At 38.3% G+C, this 18,357-nt stretch overlaps 1 protein-coding gene across 1 annotated transcript; it reads right to left on the bottom strand.

The window, feature by feature from the left end:
• Positions 1–6,407: 6,407 nt before the first annotated feature.
• Positions 6,408–17,145, bottom strand: ANKRD54 (ankyrin repeat domain 54). Its single transcript, XM_015817266.1, has 8 exons — positions 16,866–17,145; positions 14,311–14,358; positions 12,951–13,049; positions 11,361–11,432; positions 10,600–10,647; positions 10,392–10,516; positions 8,700–8,807; positions 6,408–8,247 (listed from the first exon to the last, which is right to left on the bottom strand). Exons 1-8 carry the CDS (start codon positions 17,095–17,097, stop codon positions 8,173–8,175), a joined length of 807 nt encoding a protein of 268 aa, XP_015672752.1. The 5' UTR covers positions 17,098–17,145; the 3' UTR covers positions 6,408–8,172.
• Positions 17,146–18,357: the final 1,212 nt, after the last annotated feature.

The following is an 18,357-nucleotide window of genomic DNA, read 5'->3' as shown; positions in this document are numbered from 1 at the left end:
TTAAAAAAACATTGTGTTAGTGCTGAAATAGTACTAGACCCATATTCAGAATGAGTCGAGCTAACAACTGATACAGATCTTTGACTTACAATACAACAGTTCGTTTAGTGACCATTCAAAGTTACAATGGTACTGAAAAAAGTGACTTAGAACCATTTTTCACACTTACAACTGTTGCGGGATCCCCATGGTCACATGATCAAAATTCAGATGCTTGGCAACTGACTCATATTTATGACAGTTGCAGTGTCCTGGGATGATGTGATCCCCTTTTGAGACCTGACAAGCAAAGCCAATGGGGAAGCCATTGACACAGCTTAACAACCACGTTACTAACTTAACAAACTGTCTTGCTTAGCAACAAAGATTTTGGGCTCAGTTGTGGTCATAATCCGAGGACTACCTGTAGTTGGTTTCCTTTGGATATGCCTGTGTAAACCCAGAGCAAATTTGAAAGATGGTCAAACTATCCAAAATCTAGGTAATTTGTTAAAATTCGTTTCTTCTAAATCTGAACCCCAGTCAATGTCAAGAAGACCAATTGGTGGAAGAAGAGGAAAATCCTTATCATACTGTAATTAAAGGTAGTACCGCTCATCAACATTATGTTCTATCCAGCTTTTGACAGGATGGACAATGGGGGTAGCAGTCCAGTTTTCTCTAGCTCAAGATAATAACACTTATGAGGGTTAGAAGAACAACTTGAGTGTATCAGGAACAAACACATTTTCCTTGGTTCAGACTAACCAAAAGGCCTGTAGACACACCTATTTAACAAAATTTCTCATAACCCTCTCACATCCTATTTTGCCTCTTTTTGGCTCTTGCTAAAAGCATAAAACTATTTTGTTTTGGAGATTTGTAGTTTGCTAATTTTCTATTTAAATGTAGCCCATTATAGGTTGATTTATTTCTTTGTCCTATTTGAATGTAATGGGTAGTTTCTGAAAACTATTTAAAATCTCAGTATTTTAGAAAGATTATTTGAAGAAAATCATGTTATTCACATGTTAAAATTCGAACCTAAGAGTAATCAATGGGATTGTATTAAAGTATCCTCATTTTTACCCCAGCAATTGCACAGTATTGTCTCCTAAAGGTGCTCAGTTCCTTTTGAATAATTTGGGCTTCTCTCCAAAGTTTTGTGTTTTGTACATGTATGTACATGTATGCATGTATCTGTCCATCTTTTTCAGAAAGAGAAGAATGTATGTGATATTTCTTTGGTAACATAATGAACCATACTTGGAAAACAAAATAAGGGAACCAGTCCTTAATATATAGAGTACAGGTAGTCCTCGACTTACAACCACAATTGAGCCAAAATTTATGTTGCTAAGGGAGAAATTTGTTAAGTGAATTTTCCCCCATTTTGGAACTTTTCTTGCCACTTTTGTTAAGTGAATCACTGCAGTTGTTAAATTAGTAACATGATTGTTAAGTCAATCTGGCTTCCCTATTGATTTTGCTTGTCAGAAAGTTATAAAAAGGGATCACATGACCCCAGGCACGGCAACCAACATAGATATGAACCAGTTGTCAAACATCTGAGTGTAAATCCGAATGACCATGGGGATGCTGCAATAGACATAAGTGTGAAAAATAGTCAGAGGCCACTTTTTTCAATGGTGTTGTAACTTTGAACAGTCACTAAATGAACTGTTGTTGTAAGTCACCTGTATTGCTTCTCCTTCTCTTGATATAGGTGACACTAATAGTTGCACATTGCACAGGTAATGGATATGCATTTCTGTGCACCTATTAAAGGAATAGAATAGAATAGAATAGAATAGAATAGAATAGAATAGAATAGAATCTTTGTCACTTTAAATGTATACAAATTAGCATACATTAAAATGAAATTTTGTTGCATTCAGCTTTCAAAAAAATACCATTATGCACATACTCACTTACACTTACATAAGTGACACAGAGAAACATCAGCCTAGTTCAAATGTATACATATACATGATGAAAAAGAAGAATCCTGCGAATTTACAAGACGGTTGGCATAAGGAACACAGCTGATACAGAATCTTATAGTTCTGCTATAAATACTTCAAAACCTCCTCCCACAGGGGAGCAACAGAAACAGGCCATGAAGTGAGCGTGTAGGTTCTCTAACAATGCTTCAAGCACTAAGCACATAGGGCTTATAAACAATATTCTGAATAATGGGAAGTGAGCTTCCTATTATCTTCTCAGCTGTCCTTACCATTCTCTGTATGGACTTTATATCTGAGGCACTGCTACCTACCACCAAACCAAACAGTGATGCAGTTTGTTAAAACACTCTCAATCGTGTGTCTGTTAAAAGTGGCCAGGACAGAAGGTGAAAGATGTACTCTCTTCATCCGACGCAAGAAATGCAAACACTGGTTTGCACACTTCACTAAAGATAATGTATGAAGAGACCAAGTCAGATTGTTATTTATCTGTAATAGAAGATATGTTCTCTTTTCTCATCTTATGTCTCAATTATAAATTGGCATATATTTCTGAATTCCAGCAGCAATTGTAAGAATATTTTTTTCCATGTAGATTAGATATTGAAGAAAATTTGGAGGGAGCCCCAAAATGGAAAAAAGATTGTATGCTTACAACCAATTCCTGTCCTGGGCACTCAGCTTAATTTTATGTCTTGTTAGGAGGTGGCTATTATTTTTATTCTGAAATTGCCTTTTTGTTTTACTGTAACTTTCTTATGAGTTGCTGTATCTGGGAGCTGTTTTCAACAGGTTACTCAGTTAAAATAAATAAACACTATTGGTGCCTCAAATTAATATCTGCTTGACTAGCATGAAGTGGACAAATTCCCAAAGGAAGAGTCCATATGACAATTTCTTGTTTAAAATATTTTTTAAACAACCGTTGACAAAATACAAGGATCAAGCTTGCATAATATGCTAAGCAAAAATCACTCATAGATTACTAATTAGTGAAGGCTTAGCTAATGTTCTGCTATTAGTGCCTTTTGGGGCTTAGTTTTTTTATCAGCTTATGACAGTCATTTACAGTTTCTGAAATACAAATTTCCTAGTATTTCATCACAGAAATGCTTATTTTTTTCCTCTCTCCTTCCCTGCTATGATAACTTGCTATAATACAGCATGGTCTGGGTTAGGGTGACCCACTGCAGACTTTACACATCAGCTGTTCAGATAGTGGAAAAGCCCTGTTTATATTAATTGCTACTGAGATTTGGGATTGTTCTGTGTGAGTCAAAACAGTTATATAGCCATAACAATTCTTTTCTGTCTGTTTTCAGATTCACAGCCGATATATAAGCTTTAATCTCTGAAAGCTTTCCCTGATCTGGTGCCATCCAGATGTGCTAAAGTTATAAATCTTATCTTTGGCTCTCCTTCATATTCAAATTTTTCTTGAGCCTCTGCTGCTGCATCTCTTGTTCTGGTTTTGATTTCTTTATAGTTTTTGATGGTTTAGTGGCTAATACATTTTACAAATAGACTTCACCTGCCTCTGGTCAATGCTCTGGGTTTTCTGTGGTTGTTATAATCCCTTCCAAATGTAATTAAAACTATTCAGACTCTGAACAGTTGTGCAGCCATCCCTAAGTATACACTGGGGGGGGGGTGTCCATGGGGTATGATAAAAAAAAATTGGAACGACAGTGTGATTGGACCCCTACCTTATGTGCATCACAAGTCTCTCCTGATCCTGTACGTATATTTAAGTGTATATTTAAAAAATCTGCGATGCATTTATGGCTCCTTAGTTGACTACTTAAGTCAGTTGTGTAAGCCCTATTACAGGGTCTAGCAAAGAGAAGGACTAGGAGTTACACGATATTTGAGGGGCTGTTACAGAGAACAGGGTATCTTCTGAGGGCAGGATAAATAAGGGATGGAAATTTATCAGGGAGAGATCCAGTTTAGAAGAAGAAGTTTCTTGTGAGTGAGAACAATTAAAACAGCTTTCTCCAGAAGTTGTGGGATGCTCCATCACTGCAGGTTTTTAAGAAAAGATAGGACACCATTTGTCTGGAATGGTATACGGTTTCCTGCCTGAGCAGGGAATTGGACTAGAAGACCTCCAAGGTCCCTTCCAATTCTGTTATTCTGTATTCTGATTCTCATTTATCTGCATGGTGATCAAATACATTTCCTGTACTGACTTTGAGCTTTTTCGTCCCTTGCTCTGCTCATAATTAAGAATGAAAACATGATTTTAGAGGCATTTTCTGAAGATGACTAGGGGAATAACACAGTAATTTCCATTCATACAATAAACAGAGAAGTTAGGACAAATACCTGGAGCCCCAACCCCCACAGTTAGAGGTTGGTAATAATGAATATGGATACATAGAGAATGAGGAAACAGGAAAAAAAAGGATGAAATGTATTAAGAGATTCTGGAACAGTCGCCTGACGTTTTGCTTAAATATGTAAATAACCAAGGAGCTCATGTTATTTGTTCCAGAATTATAGATGTTTGTATTGCTGTTTCTGCAAAAAGTGATACTTTAATGGGAGGAGATCTTAAGAAAAATGTAGTGGTGAATGTGGTAGGCTACAGAAACTAGGAGAATGCGATTTCTAGGTCTCCCTTAGTCATGAAAGCTGGCAGACTGACTTTGAGGTAGTAACTCTATCTCAGCCCAGCCTTGTTGTTGTGGGGAAAATAGAAGGCAGGCGTTTGCAGAGAGAGAGAGAGAGAGAGATGGAAGCTTGTATGTGATAAATATGTTAATAATATTCCCACTATCTTCTCAATTGTGGCATTATAAAAACGTTACCACTATCGTCCATGACAGTCTTTGATCACCTGGTGATTGTATCTCTCCCCAATAGTTAATCATAATATTACAAGGAGTGATGATCCATTTATTCTGGATGATCAGGTTTTTGTTACATAGGATATCAGCCATCTTAAACCTACACAAAAACTGGACTGGCTATTATTCTGCTATGGGAATAGCAATGCTATGGAACAGATGTGGAAACTACCCAGATCACTTACAGGCTCCAGATCTGAGAAGGAACTGTGGACACTGGCACAGGTTTTGTGAGGAAAACACCTGTTTCTTCTATGATAACTGTAGGTCAGATTGATTTTGAACCAATAAACCAAGAAGTAACAGAAAACAATGGTCAACACTTTCCCTTTGGAAAGTTGGAAGACATTTTATGGGGAAGGGATCAGTTTTGCCTAATTTACATTTTTCTTTTTTGCCATTTGTTATGAGGTGGAGGAACTTCAAAGCCAGACTTTGGGGGCAAATACTTTATGCAGAGCTTTCTGTTTACAAAAGAGTTTAGCTATGCAGAAGCAAACTTACTACCATTTCCAAGCCTGGCACTCATGAACTAAAGTAAGATTGGGATTACACATTACATTAAGCCATGCAGTTTGCTTAATCTAGTATGAACCAGTCATGCAATGTGTGAATTTAGTCTAATCTTCTATATTTTAAGCAGCTCCCCACACTTCCAGAGGAGCTTGAGATGGAGATTGTTTGATGGACTCTACTCCAAATTTCATCTACAGAATTTTCAAATAGGGCCAGGTATAATAAGCAGAAAAAGTCAGTAAATGTATTTGTATATTATGAAAAGACATAATATGGTTTCCTCTGTGTTTAGCATAATGTGTGAATTCAATTATTGTGGTGTGTGAGCCATGGTTAAGGTTTAACATATTGGGTAAACTGAAGAAATTATGCCAATAAATTGTGTTTAAGCACAAAATGGAGTCACATAATGTATAAACGTACTATTATTGCTTCTTTTACTTACATATAAACTTCTAAGGTATTCCAGCAAATCTGATTAAGTTTAAAAGATACTGAGATACATAGCCATAGTATGAAAGATACTGAGATACATAGCCATAGTATGAAAATAACAAAACATACATATATCACACGCCCTACTTCTTTTGTATGTTGCATCCCACCGTTGAAGGCAAGTACTCAGATCATATGGTTTGTTTTGTGCTGTTGAGAAGTGTACTTTATCATTCCTCCCTCTCCTCCATAGGCTTTTGGAGATATTACATAATTCTTGTCATTTCCTCCAAATGATCAGAACAGCCTTTTATATGTTGCCTTATCCTATTTACTACCTGGTCAAACAAATTAAGATGTTCTCACTGATAGAAGACTTTCTCTGCCACCATCAACTCCTCTCTGTTCCAAACACTGTTTACATGTTCCCAGTTCCCAGTGTTTTAAGAGTCAGGAGATCTTAATGGGTTTTCAGTCACACACAAAGGGAGGAAATTACAAGTACATCATGATTACAGCCTCTGAGCTCACCGCAACAGGACACTGTCACGTTTCATTTCACTTCTGTTAGTTCCAGTAAAGAAATGGCTTCAGGTTGAGATTAAAAAAAAGGAGGGGAAACATAAAAGCAGGAAAGAATAAAATCTCAAACTCATTCTGACAGCAAAACAGAGTTTTATTGAAAAGATAAATTGCTTCCCATCCTCCTTGTTTAATAGAATAAAATTCATTGTATTCACAGTGACAGTTCTAGCAAAGTCTGAGCCAATTCAGAACTAAAGCATCCTCTTTAGGAAAGAATTCAGGATTCCTTTATCAAGCTGCTGCGTTCAGGAAATCCAAGAACTGTATCTCTTTTAAAGTTATGCATCCAGTTACTCTTCTGCCACAAACACTGCATATTTACCAAAAATAAAGTCATAAGAAGATACAAATCTCAAGGAACCTAAACAACCTTGGAATTCTGATGATGCTGGAAGGGCTACAGACTTCTTCCTTTTTAATTACTGTTGACCGGTTAAGAGTCAAAACACCCTGTTAGGACATAACAATAGCTTTGAGGGTGTTTTTTCTCTCTTTGAACTAGCTCTTATTCAGCAAATTTATGATTACATTTATGATTTCATTACCAAAATGAAAAAGCAAGTACTTCCCCATAAAAGAAGCAGAATTTCCAAAACCTGCTCAGCCAAAGCCAATTAAAATGGCATCATTAAAAAAGTCTTACATGTTCAAGGAATTCACAGGCACCAGGGGAAAACACTGCCCATTTACATTATCCTAGGTAGCGTTTGTGCCTAATTCAACATAGCTAACTGTATTTTGATATGCGTACAACCTACATACTATCACAGTGAGACATATTTTGATTTAAAGCAGATGACTTGCTACAGTACCTGAATCTGGCATGAGCTGTAAACCAATTTTATGCCCTTTGTATGAAGAAAAACAGCATATGAAAGTAAACTAGCATGTCACCAAATGTATTTCACATTATTTCCCTCCTTTTTTCCTTCTGGAACAAGTAATTTTATGAACCAAAGATAAAAAGGGAAGTGCCCCAAGGAAAGGGCACAATAGGAATTTCAACTGATGATGTAGCAACTCATTGCAGCACCCTAAAGGAATCACCCAACTTCCACAAATGTCTTTTTGTGCTAGCAGGCTAAGAGACAACCAAAGACTTTTAACTACTCTTACTCTGTTCCTTTAATTTAAGTAATATAAGCAAGAGAAGCTTGGGCAGAGTGTAGACTTATTCATGCCAATCTTTTTGTGATCCAAAATGCAGGAAATCGAATCAGCATAAAGGAAATTTCTGGCCCTTGTGAATATATTTAATATGTGCAGGTGTGTACACGTGTGTGATATCAATAAAATCTTCCCCCCCTCCAACAGTGGACATAGGCAGTATTGCTAGCCCTTCAAACTTTTCTCCATTTAAAATATTCCCAACTTGTATTTTTTTCAATCTATTGTCAATTAAGATACAGTTTGTTACCTTCTACAAAGGCTCAGTGATTGTGTGCATAAATACTGGGTATTAAAAGCAGAGCAAATGCTAATAGCTGCCCTTTCTCCAAATATATCCAGAAGCAGACTGAAGATGCTATTTGCAGAACTTCAATAATATTTCCTGAGGGCAGTGTCCTTAAAGAGGGGCACCTCATTAGCTGAAAGATAATTCCCGATTCTTAAACAAGAATAATAAAGATGCCTTTGAAGGCAGCACAGCAAAAATCCTTGGCCCAAAGAAAGGATATTGACGGTAGTCACTGATGTCTCATGGTTTCAAACCGTTCAACATAGGTGCAGCAGGAAATGTACACTTGATGCTGGCAACAACAATCCTGCAATGGAGCTCCAGCTATCTTTTCTTCCCGGGCTTCTCCTTTGGTGTGGGAGGACAATAGAAAAGCCTGTTACCTCTGGTCTATCTTCTGCTTCTGCAAGCTGAGTGAGGTGAAACTGGCTAAGAGGTCAGTAACTTCATCCACCTGCCGGGGAAGCACATGAGATGATGATGCAGGACCTGAAGAAGAAGAATCCTACAAAGATGGGCAGCTTGCAGCCTAACCCCTTTTTGCAGCAGCTGAAGTCCCTCAACCCAATTGTTTTGCTGAAATCCAGCAGCAGCAAACCATCCTATAATGGCAATAGCCAACGGGCCAAAATTGGGTCATTAATTCCCATTAAAGCGTTTAACAGACCTGTAACTCACTCCAAATAGCTACAAAGTACAGTTAAAATAAGTAATGTATTTAAAATCAGACACTCTCCTACAATACCAATATATTCTGAATTTATTTATCCTAAATTCAAGTGATATATATGTATTTTGGCAATAATTAAAAATATTTCATAGTGATATGAAACTGTTTTTGGATCTTCCAGTTTCTCAAGTTGCAGAATTGCTCAGCTAGTACAAAATTTTCTTTGATTCCCTCACCTGTTCTTTTGTGCTAGTCATCTGTAGCCTTGTGCAAAGGTCATCCAATTGTTCCCTCTGTTCATGACGCCCAAGACGGTCAAGATATTCCCGCAACATCTGGATGATCTAAAACAAACAACATGGAAATATGAGCTTTGCAGCGAACAATGAAAAAAGCCCAAATTTTTAATTAAAAATCCAATTCTAAAGCAAATCTGAAGAATTACTATAAACTTTTAGTAAAGTGGAAGGACAGAGACAATTGTAAATTAACTACTTGGGAGAAAAAAGTAAGAACTAAACATAAATATAACTGAAGGAATAAAACTAATTCTTTACTGAAACTCAAGGCACTTCATTTTTTAAAAGCAATAGTATTATTCATTCATTCATTCATTCATTCATTCATTCATTCATTCAGTTTACAATGCCTCCCATCTCACATAGATGACTTTCAGTAGGTAATGAAGTAAAATACAAAAACCAAACAACAAAAACAAACCAAATGTTGACCTACTAGTCCTATCACCATCAAAAACTGACCAGCGATGAACTCAAGGCAATCCAACAGCCTTCAACAGATAGGGGATTAAAAATGAGATTAACCAATAGTTTTATTAGGGACATTCAGGAGACAGGGGTGGGATGGGCAAAAAAGTTATACACAATGACCACAACTATGCAATCAAAGCTCTACCCATTTTTTGCAGGTAAAGCATGCATGATATATATAAAACTCTATTGTTAGATCAGACTTCATCTCTATTTTATAGGTATGGCTGCTGACAACAATAGCAAGAAAGCTACACTGTTACAGCAAACATATCCAAATCAAAACGCTTGGGATCCACATGAACAGAAGACTCAAACTTTGCAGTGACTGTTATACAAATGCACTTAGTGCACTTACATCAGAATGTAACATTTCAAATACATTGCCATAGATTTTGGAGCGCAGTAGATAGAAAGAAATGAAGTGTCATTCTGGCAAAATGCAGATTCTAAAGATACTATAGCTATAAAGAGTTAGAAGGTAAATAAAATAAAAGGTAAATGTGCAATATATACTTTAAAAACCTGTGCTTGTTTGGATTATATACAGTATATATATATATATATATATATTGAGAGTAGATTGGCTCTCTTCAGTATGTTTACTTCATGATCTTACTAGCAATATACCTGGGACCTTCAGAGGTCAAAAAGGTTTGAAGCTTGTGTAAGAAAATACTGTAGGAGGACATTGTCAGCAACAAGTCATAGATAAAATAGGGGAGTGGGAACAAGCCTTTCTTTTCTATCTGCTCTACACTTTCTCTAATTTTTTTTTTCACAATTGCCAGGGAGGTGCAGATTGTATTTCCAAGAGGTACCTAATAAGATACCTAATAATTACCCCTTGACCTAAAACTTTTCAAATATTAGATTTCTTTTTTGTTTAGACTTATCAAGACCTTTGCCATATCCAACTAATCTGAGTGGCCAATTACATCTTAGAAGTTCAATCTTCTAAGCCAAAGGGTTTTTTTCCTTTCTAGTCTAGTGTGGGAATGAGGTTTACACACCTTTGCCTTTGTCTCAGAATCAGTAACACCAAACTCCTTTGTTCACATACATTCCTCAGTCCCAAATGTCTTCTAGGATGCCCAGAGACACCTCTTAAATATAAAACACCTGCAGCCCCTTAAATCCAGGATAACCTTCGGGTACCTGCTTTACTTCAAGGCGCACAACCTCCAAGCTCTGTGAGAGGCCATCTTGCAGGATATTTAACTTTGACCTGGCCAAGTGCAGAGGGGTTCTTCCAGCTCGATCCAGGGCATCCACTCGAGCTCCTGAAATATGTAAATGCAGAGTAAGAAAAACATGCTGAAAGAGAAGAAAGGTCAGCTTTAGAATTGCCAAAAAGAAAGGTTACCTCCACGGAGCAGCATGGTGATGACAGGAACATGGTTCGTGCAGGCAGCTGGGGAGGGGAAATATAAAACACAGAACTAAGGAGTGTTTTGGAGTAAAGCCATGGAGGTACAATAGGTCTGATCAGAATCACAACTTTATTTATACAGTAAAGACTATATTTCCAAAAAGCTCCCTTTATAAATATAGTATACTAACGAAGAATGCAAACTGAGAAATCTAATCTCAGCTTCATGTCATGGCATTAAGCAAGTCAATGCAGTCTCACCAAATCTGTACTAAAGAAAGGCTGCAGTAAAACTTAAGAATCTTATAGAACCTACAAGAACTAAACAGAGTATCACAAGCTCTTTGGTGCAAGTCTAGGTGTACTGGATCATTAATCTAAGTTTATTGAAATCCAATTTTTTGAAACATGAGATATGGAACTGCTTACATCCAGATGTAATTTCCTTTAAAATAAAAAAAAATGCTAAGATATACTTTACAGAAATTATCACAGTAAACATTAAGCTAGTCCTGAAAAGTAAATATGATGCTTTTTGTATGGCAGATGTGGGTCCAGTTCCAAAGGCAAAAGTTTGCATATGGTCACTCTCGGTTAGGTAATACTTGAATGGGCAGTTTCCTGGTTTACTCTAAAAAATGTTTCCACGTGTGTCCCAGGCTATTGCTGCCTAACTTTGAAGCAAATCTAGTTTCAGCAGATTTCTTCAGGGGAAAAAAAAAAGAGATACGGCATTTCAAATAAATGATGCTTACCTAAATGCAAGGGAGTGTTCCCCAATCCATCTCGCTGGTTTGGATCAGCACCATGGTCTAAAAGCAACTGCACTAAAACATAAAGAAGAGTTTCTCAAATTTACTTTGAAAACCACACAGAAATATCTCAAGTATTAGCCCAGGGTCATATAGTTTTACAGAATTCATTCATTTATAGCAACCGGTCCTAGCCACATCTCATCAAAATATATCTCTTTTCCTAAGTACTTTAATGGAACAGTCTCCATAATAAAATGATGCTTTTATGTCCCTTGAAACAGTCAAGCTTGCATATGAAGCGCTACTGAATGGACCTCTGGGCCCCATTGTCTCAAGTTCACACAGAATTGCCAACAAAATAAACTGCCACAGCACAATGTGAGCTAATCTGCCACATTTGGGGGCTGTTCAAAAGTAAAGGGATATCTATGAGGGTCATTGGCTTCAAAATGATGGTCATGATCAGAGGATTAAAGTTCAACTCTCTTTTAACATGCATTGCATTACTGTATACCCATAAAAAGGGCCAATGCTTTACTTGCCTAATAGTACCTGCCATTTTGAAACACAAGCATCACTGCAGATGCCCGCCCCTGCCCCCCAAATATCATTTGCCAATGAGAATATTAACTCTCTCAGATCCTTCTTAATCACACTGACTCCAAGAATATGCCAGCAATGTTTAAGTACATCTTATCGAATAATATCACAGATTTATCCATCGGCCTCCAGGGGCACTTTGGAAAGTATGTAAAGTTAAGTAATGGACCCTCACATCTCAATCTTTGAAGCAAGAAGCCATCTTAGACTTTGCTCAACACTTCGTAATCAAAATGACCACAGTGAACTGATATTAGCTTAACCTAATCTGTCCTCTATCTAATGTACAAGTCTCATTCAACCTAGAAGGAAACAGAAAAGTTTTAATTAAGGATGCTAGTGGTACCTATGTTATTGTTCTTTTTCTATTCTTATTTTTCTTAATCAAATGTTTCAAGGAACACACCCAAAGCATGTTTATAAAACCATAACACCTCCCTGAATTTTTCTGGACATCAGGCAATCTCTGCAATATTGCATTTAAAGTAGTGTTTCTCAACCTGAGCAAGTTTAAGAGGGATGGACTTCAACTTCCAGAATTCCCCAGCCACCAAGCCATGTTAAACTTTGCTTTGCTGGCTGGGGAATTCTGGGAGTGGAAATCCACCCATCTTAAACTTGCCCAGGTTGAGAAACACTGTTTTAGAAAGTATACTTCATAATGATATCTCCACTTCTGACTTCATTCTGTCTTGTAATAATCTATATCAGTGTTTCTCAACCTTAGCTAATTTAAGATGCATGGGCTTCAACTCCCAGAATTCCTCGTCCAGCATAACTGGCTGTGGAATTCTGGGAACTAAAATCTACGGATCTTAGCGTTCCTAAGATTGAGAAACACTAATCTATGTCCATTACTTCTGCCCAGTTTCCTTCCACCTGCTAAGAACAGTGAACTGCCCTGCTGAAATTTACAAATGCTTTTGAAAATCATCAGTAATGATGAAGTGGCATCTAAAATGAGAGTTCCCATTTTTTAAATTGGCTTACCAATGCGATCATTTCCATTACAAGAAGCAAAGTGCAGGGCTGTTCGACCTTTGTCATCAGCAGCACAGGGGTCTGCCCCATCTTCCAGAAGTTGCATTACTGATGCCACCAAATAAGAAAGAAAAGGAAGCATTAATAACCTGAAGATTTAATTGGCTAAAAATCACTGTCAGCAGGGCTTTTTTTCTCATAGAATGCCCAGAACGGAGTTCCGGCACCTTTTTTGGAAGGAACCTTGTAGGGTAGGCAAGGTGGGTTGTATGACGTGTGTGCGTTCCGGCACCTTTTTTTTTTTTTTTTAAGAAAAAAAGCATTGACCATCAGTAGCCTAGCTTAAAATGTAATAAATTGTTGCAAAACTTTCAAAGAACAATATTTAATGCTGAAAGTTTATTTTAAAAGAAACAAATAAGATGCATGCACAAATTCATTCAGATCTTTTCAATATCCATTCTTGCCAAGCAATTCAGCATGAGTAAGTTACCGGTACTTCCTTTCAAGCTCAAAGTGAAATAGCAGAAAAAAGCATCCACAAAAAAACCCCTGTACATAGTAATTGTTTCAGTCAATGTGGACTTATATTTCTTTTAATGAAAACATTAAATGCACATTTTAATCCATATCTGGACTTCGGGTAGTTAGGACATTGTCTCTCCCAGAACTACACTTCTATTTAAATTTTGCTTCCTTATTCAATTGAAAGAAAAAAATGACAAGTTCAAATATCTTACTACACTCTTCAGACAAATTAAGTCTAAACTTCTTCTGATTTCAGCTAAAGTTTAGAAAGAGGAGAATATTTAATATAAAGTTCATATTCCTACAATGTAAACTTCTAGTAAATGTACTCATCTCATAATCCTGATTGGCAATCAGGAACTGCATGCCAAGAAATTAGATATGCAGGCAAGTGAGGAGAATGAAGGTGGAGGGTTGGCTAGCAAAGCACTGAAATCTAGCCCTCTGTATTTCTTCTAGCCAACATTTCCATAAACAAATTTCTTTGGGAAGATTATTTACAAGCCTCCACTAGTGTATTCATCTTACAATAAGACAGACTTGGTCAGGAAAGACTTAAAACTAAAACTAGGAGATAAAAGAAGATAATACCTAACATTTTGTTAACAGACCCATTTTCAGGCCTACCTGAGGTTCTTCCAAGCTGATTTTTTTTTTTGTAAAAACTTACATTCCAATGGAATTCTTAGGAATCTAATACTGTATATTGAACATTCTCATCTTAAAGAATCTGTTCCTGTTTACAGCCTGTCATTTTATAAGACCCATATTTCTCCAACAGAACCTACGTAGGGGAAAATACATGGAGCTATAAATCAAATTCTGACCGATGCAATGTTACCTGTTTCCAAATCATTTGAATTAGCAGCTTCTCTCAATCTTTTTAAAGCTGTGGAAAAAGAGAGAGTTATTTCCTTCTCAGTTTAATTTTATAAAAAGCAAAACAAACACAAATACATCAGGTTTGGTTAAAGAAAGGTTTTGTGACTCTTTTACTATGCACAATCAACTCACCATGTTACGTGACGTCTCACCACGTATCACAACTTTTTTTGCATTGTCGGAGCTGGGGTGGGCGCGGCCTCTGTATGATGCAACTGGCCCATGGGCCGGCAGTTTGACACCCCTGATCCACAACTTCTCCTCAAGGGTGATCTTTTACTGGCAGAATGCAATGTTTTATGTGTTTTATATCTAGGGAACTGCGATAACTCTAGCTAGTGGACTCATAATTATTCAGGTGTCATGGCTTTCTGTGGGAATTTTTTTTACCTCTTAAAATTCATTTTAGAATTGCAAACAACAGCAAAACAGACCATCTCCTTCTCTTGGCAAAAGGGGTAGGTAATATTTTCCAAGTAGGGGATCATGGGCTAGTTGGTCAAGGGAGGCATTTTCAACAATGTTCCTGGATGGGGCAAAGCCAAATAATTTTGACTTCTCTTTTCTCATAATTTGAGGGCTTTGATATGATTTTGACTGAAAAGATCTTTCAAGAATTAATGACCCATTTGTATCTGGAAAGAGAGGAGAACCAGAGTACAAGGTTTTCCCAATTTGCTTCTCCTAAAAAATTTACTTTGAGAAGTGAGCAAACTTTATCCACATTTCTGCTACTATTTATCCAGAATACATAAAACAGAACAGAACAAAACAAACTTCACAGGCTTCAATATATTACAAATTTTCCTAGCAGTAAGTTGCAATTAATACTGTTATAACTGGATTGCTTTGATCAAATTTACTCATCACAAATCTGTTAATCCTTAACATATAACATAACACAAGCTACCCCATTTTATTCACAATTTAAACTACATGCATTCTTTTAATACAAAATCAGAATTCTGGTGACTTCAGATCTAACAGGCAAAATTATTTCAAATGTACATCACTGAGGCACGCTTGTAATACATTTTTCTCTCTCCCCCCCCCAATTTTAAGATCAACCACAACCCAGATCAGTGCCCTCCAGATGCATGAATGAGAATTCCCTTACACAGTCCAGTATTATTTATCTATAATATTTGTAGGCAATCCAATCAAACATGCTCTGGGTAGCACACAACAAAAGAAAAACAACACGGTTAAAAAGCCCTCATTAAAACAAATCATACCATCCATAATAGTACAATTAATCCTCGCAAGAGTTTTGGCTTGTTGAAATAAGCCAAAGCACCCTGCCAGGAGCAGTGTGTTCCAAAACATAGGAGCTATTATGAAAAGTTCTATCCTTCATCCTGGCAACAGGGAAGGTTGTTGGACAAGTATGAACGCCAACTGGAATAGATCAGGTTGGGGAAGGTTGCTTTGGATTATCACGGGAACAAGTATGTGTCCATGTCTAAGTGTGTTTTCTTGAATATTTAGTCCCTTATCCGTATTTACAGGTAGTCCTCAACTTACGACAACTGAGCCCAAAATTTAAGTTGTTAAGTGGGACATTTGTTAAGTGAACTTTGCCCCATTTTACGACCTTTCTTGCCACAGTTGTTAAGTGAATCACTGCAGTTGTTAAGTTAGTAACACGGTTGTTAAGTGAATTGACTTTGCTTGTCAGAAGGTTGCAAAAGCTAATCACGTGACCCTGGGACACTGAAACTGTGGTAGATATGAACCAAGTTACCAATCATCTGAATTTTGATCATGTGACCATGGGGATACTGCAATGGTCGTTGAGTGTGAAAAATGATCATAAGCCACTTTTTAAAATGCCCTTGTCCCTTTGAACAATAACTAAACCAGTGGTACGACCGGTTGGGTAGTCCTCGACTTACGACCGGTTTAGTCCTCAACTTATGACCGGTTGGGGTCGTGGCATTAAAAAGGTTGAGAACCACTGCACTAAACAAACTGTTATAAGTCGAGGACTATATGTATTTGACAACAACTCCATTCCAACCCGCTGCTTTTGCCTTCAGAATACAGTAAAGCATGGAAGAGCTCCAAATTCCTGACGAAGCCACAGACTGGAGCTCCCCAATACCCGCTCCGGCTGCTGCTCCTAGACCAGGGATAGGCAACCTTGGCTCTTTTTATGACTCGTGGACTTCAACTCCCAGAATTCCTGAGCCAGCATAACTCAGGAATCATAGCCAGCATAGCTCATACCCCTGTCCTAGACCAGTGTTTCTCAACCTTGACAATTTTAAGGCATGTGGACTTCAACTCCCAGAATTCCACAGCCAGCATTGCTGGCTGTGGAATTCTGGGAGTTGAAGTCCACATGCCTTAAAATTGTCAAGGTTGAGAAACACTGTCCTAGACAATTCAGCCAGGGGGTTCCTACCATCTCAGTCTCCGGTAAGGAGAGGGCGGCCGCCGGCCTTTCGGTCACGGGCTAAGAACAGAGCGCCCGCCCGCCCTCCCGCCTTAGCCCCACGGCCAGCCCCTCACCGTGAATCTCCTTGCCCAGGGGGCCCACCCTGCGGTGTAGCCGGGCGTCTCTGCGGCGGCGACTGACGATCTTGCACACGCGGTGTTCCGTCTGCCACGGCAGCTGCAAGTAGCCCAAAGCAGCCGGATCCGGAGTCTCGGGGATGGTCCGCAAGGCCACGCCAAGACTCGCCAGGGAAAACAAGTTCGCGGCATCGGCGGGGCTGGCTTGGCCGGGGCTACCGCCTTCCATCCCTCCGGCCCCCCCCCAAGCCTTCGCTTCAAGCGGGCCCAGAAACCCAAAGCTCGACTGACGGGAGGCGGGGAAATTCGCGTAACCATAGAAATGAAAGGAAGGGAACAAGGCAAGTCGCAGCCAATAGGAGTAGTCGGATGCCGTAAGCGACAGACTAAGAATGACGGGAAGGGCGTCTACTCCCCCCCCCGCCCGAAAAACTTTTCCCTTAAAGGTGAGAATCCGGTCTACAGCCAAGCACAGAGTAGATGCCTTTGGGCGCAAGACTGGAAAAGTTGAGGGCCACAGTCGGCGATTATTACTGGCTGAAGATGATGTCCAGTCCAACACATCCTTTGGGGAGGGGGTATAAGCATTATACACCAGAATAAAATGCTCTTTCAAATGCGCATCTTTGCATAAGCAAAACAGCACCCCTTACACATAAGAGGTATCTGAACGTGAAAAGGGAGAAGGGCAAGTGAACATCCCAAGCAGCAAAAAAGAATGGTGCTACTCCTTCAGGGGAAGGAAGCGAAAGCACAGCTTGCAAATGGGGGGGGGGGGAGCTTTAACTACCATACCATCCTGAACAAAAGTGCAGAATGCATACCAACATTTCATCAGAAACCCCATTTATACACAGGATATTATAGTACTTGAGCAACTCGGAGAAATGTAATAAAGTTATTCAATGCAGCAAAAATAGAAAGCATTTCAGAGGGGAAGATACTGTAATTACTTGACCCCCAAAATAAAACAGCAGCAAAGCACACTGTCAGGGCTACAAACTACACCAACCTATTTACCGAGGTTTAAACCTCAGTGTTGAGAGAATGTATTATTTCCAGACATTAGATTGTAATGTCTACCCCTTGTTCGAACTAAAATAAAAGTCTTAGATAGGTTCAAGGATATGTTGTTATAAATGTAGTATTAAGCATTGACAAGTAAATCCCACAGGACAGAAACTCAGTAGGTTTAACTTTTGGTGTCATGTTTTTTTTTCCTCTTTAGCTTTACTTATGTCTTTTTTTTTCCTATTGAAAGAGTACAGGAACATTCTCAGGAAACAAATATTCTGTAATCCTTTTGCTCCCCTTTGGAGGCTGAGAATTTTTATAAAAATAGCAGTACAGAAATATCTCAGCTGTGGCTAAATTTTTGTTTATACTTATTTTCACCATTCTTGCTTAGTAATTATGGATTCATTTGAGTTGCAATTGTGATTCAGAAATTTGTTTTATTATCTAATGCAGAGGTCTTCAAACTTGGCCC

Source organism: Protobothrops mucrosquamatus, unplaced genomic scaffold (assembly GCF_001527695.2).
Source record: "Protobothrops mucrosquamatus isolate PMUCROS unplaced genomic scaffold, P.Mucros_1.0 scaffold569, whole genome shotgun sequence".
Lineage (NCBI taxonomy): Eukaryota > Metazoa > Chordata > Lepidosauria > Squamata > Viperidae > Protobothrops > Protobothrops mucrosquamatus.
Note: the sequence above shows the minus strand (reverse complement) of the source record. Positions and strands in the feature narration are given on the sequence as shown.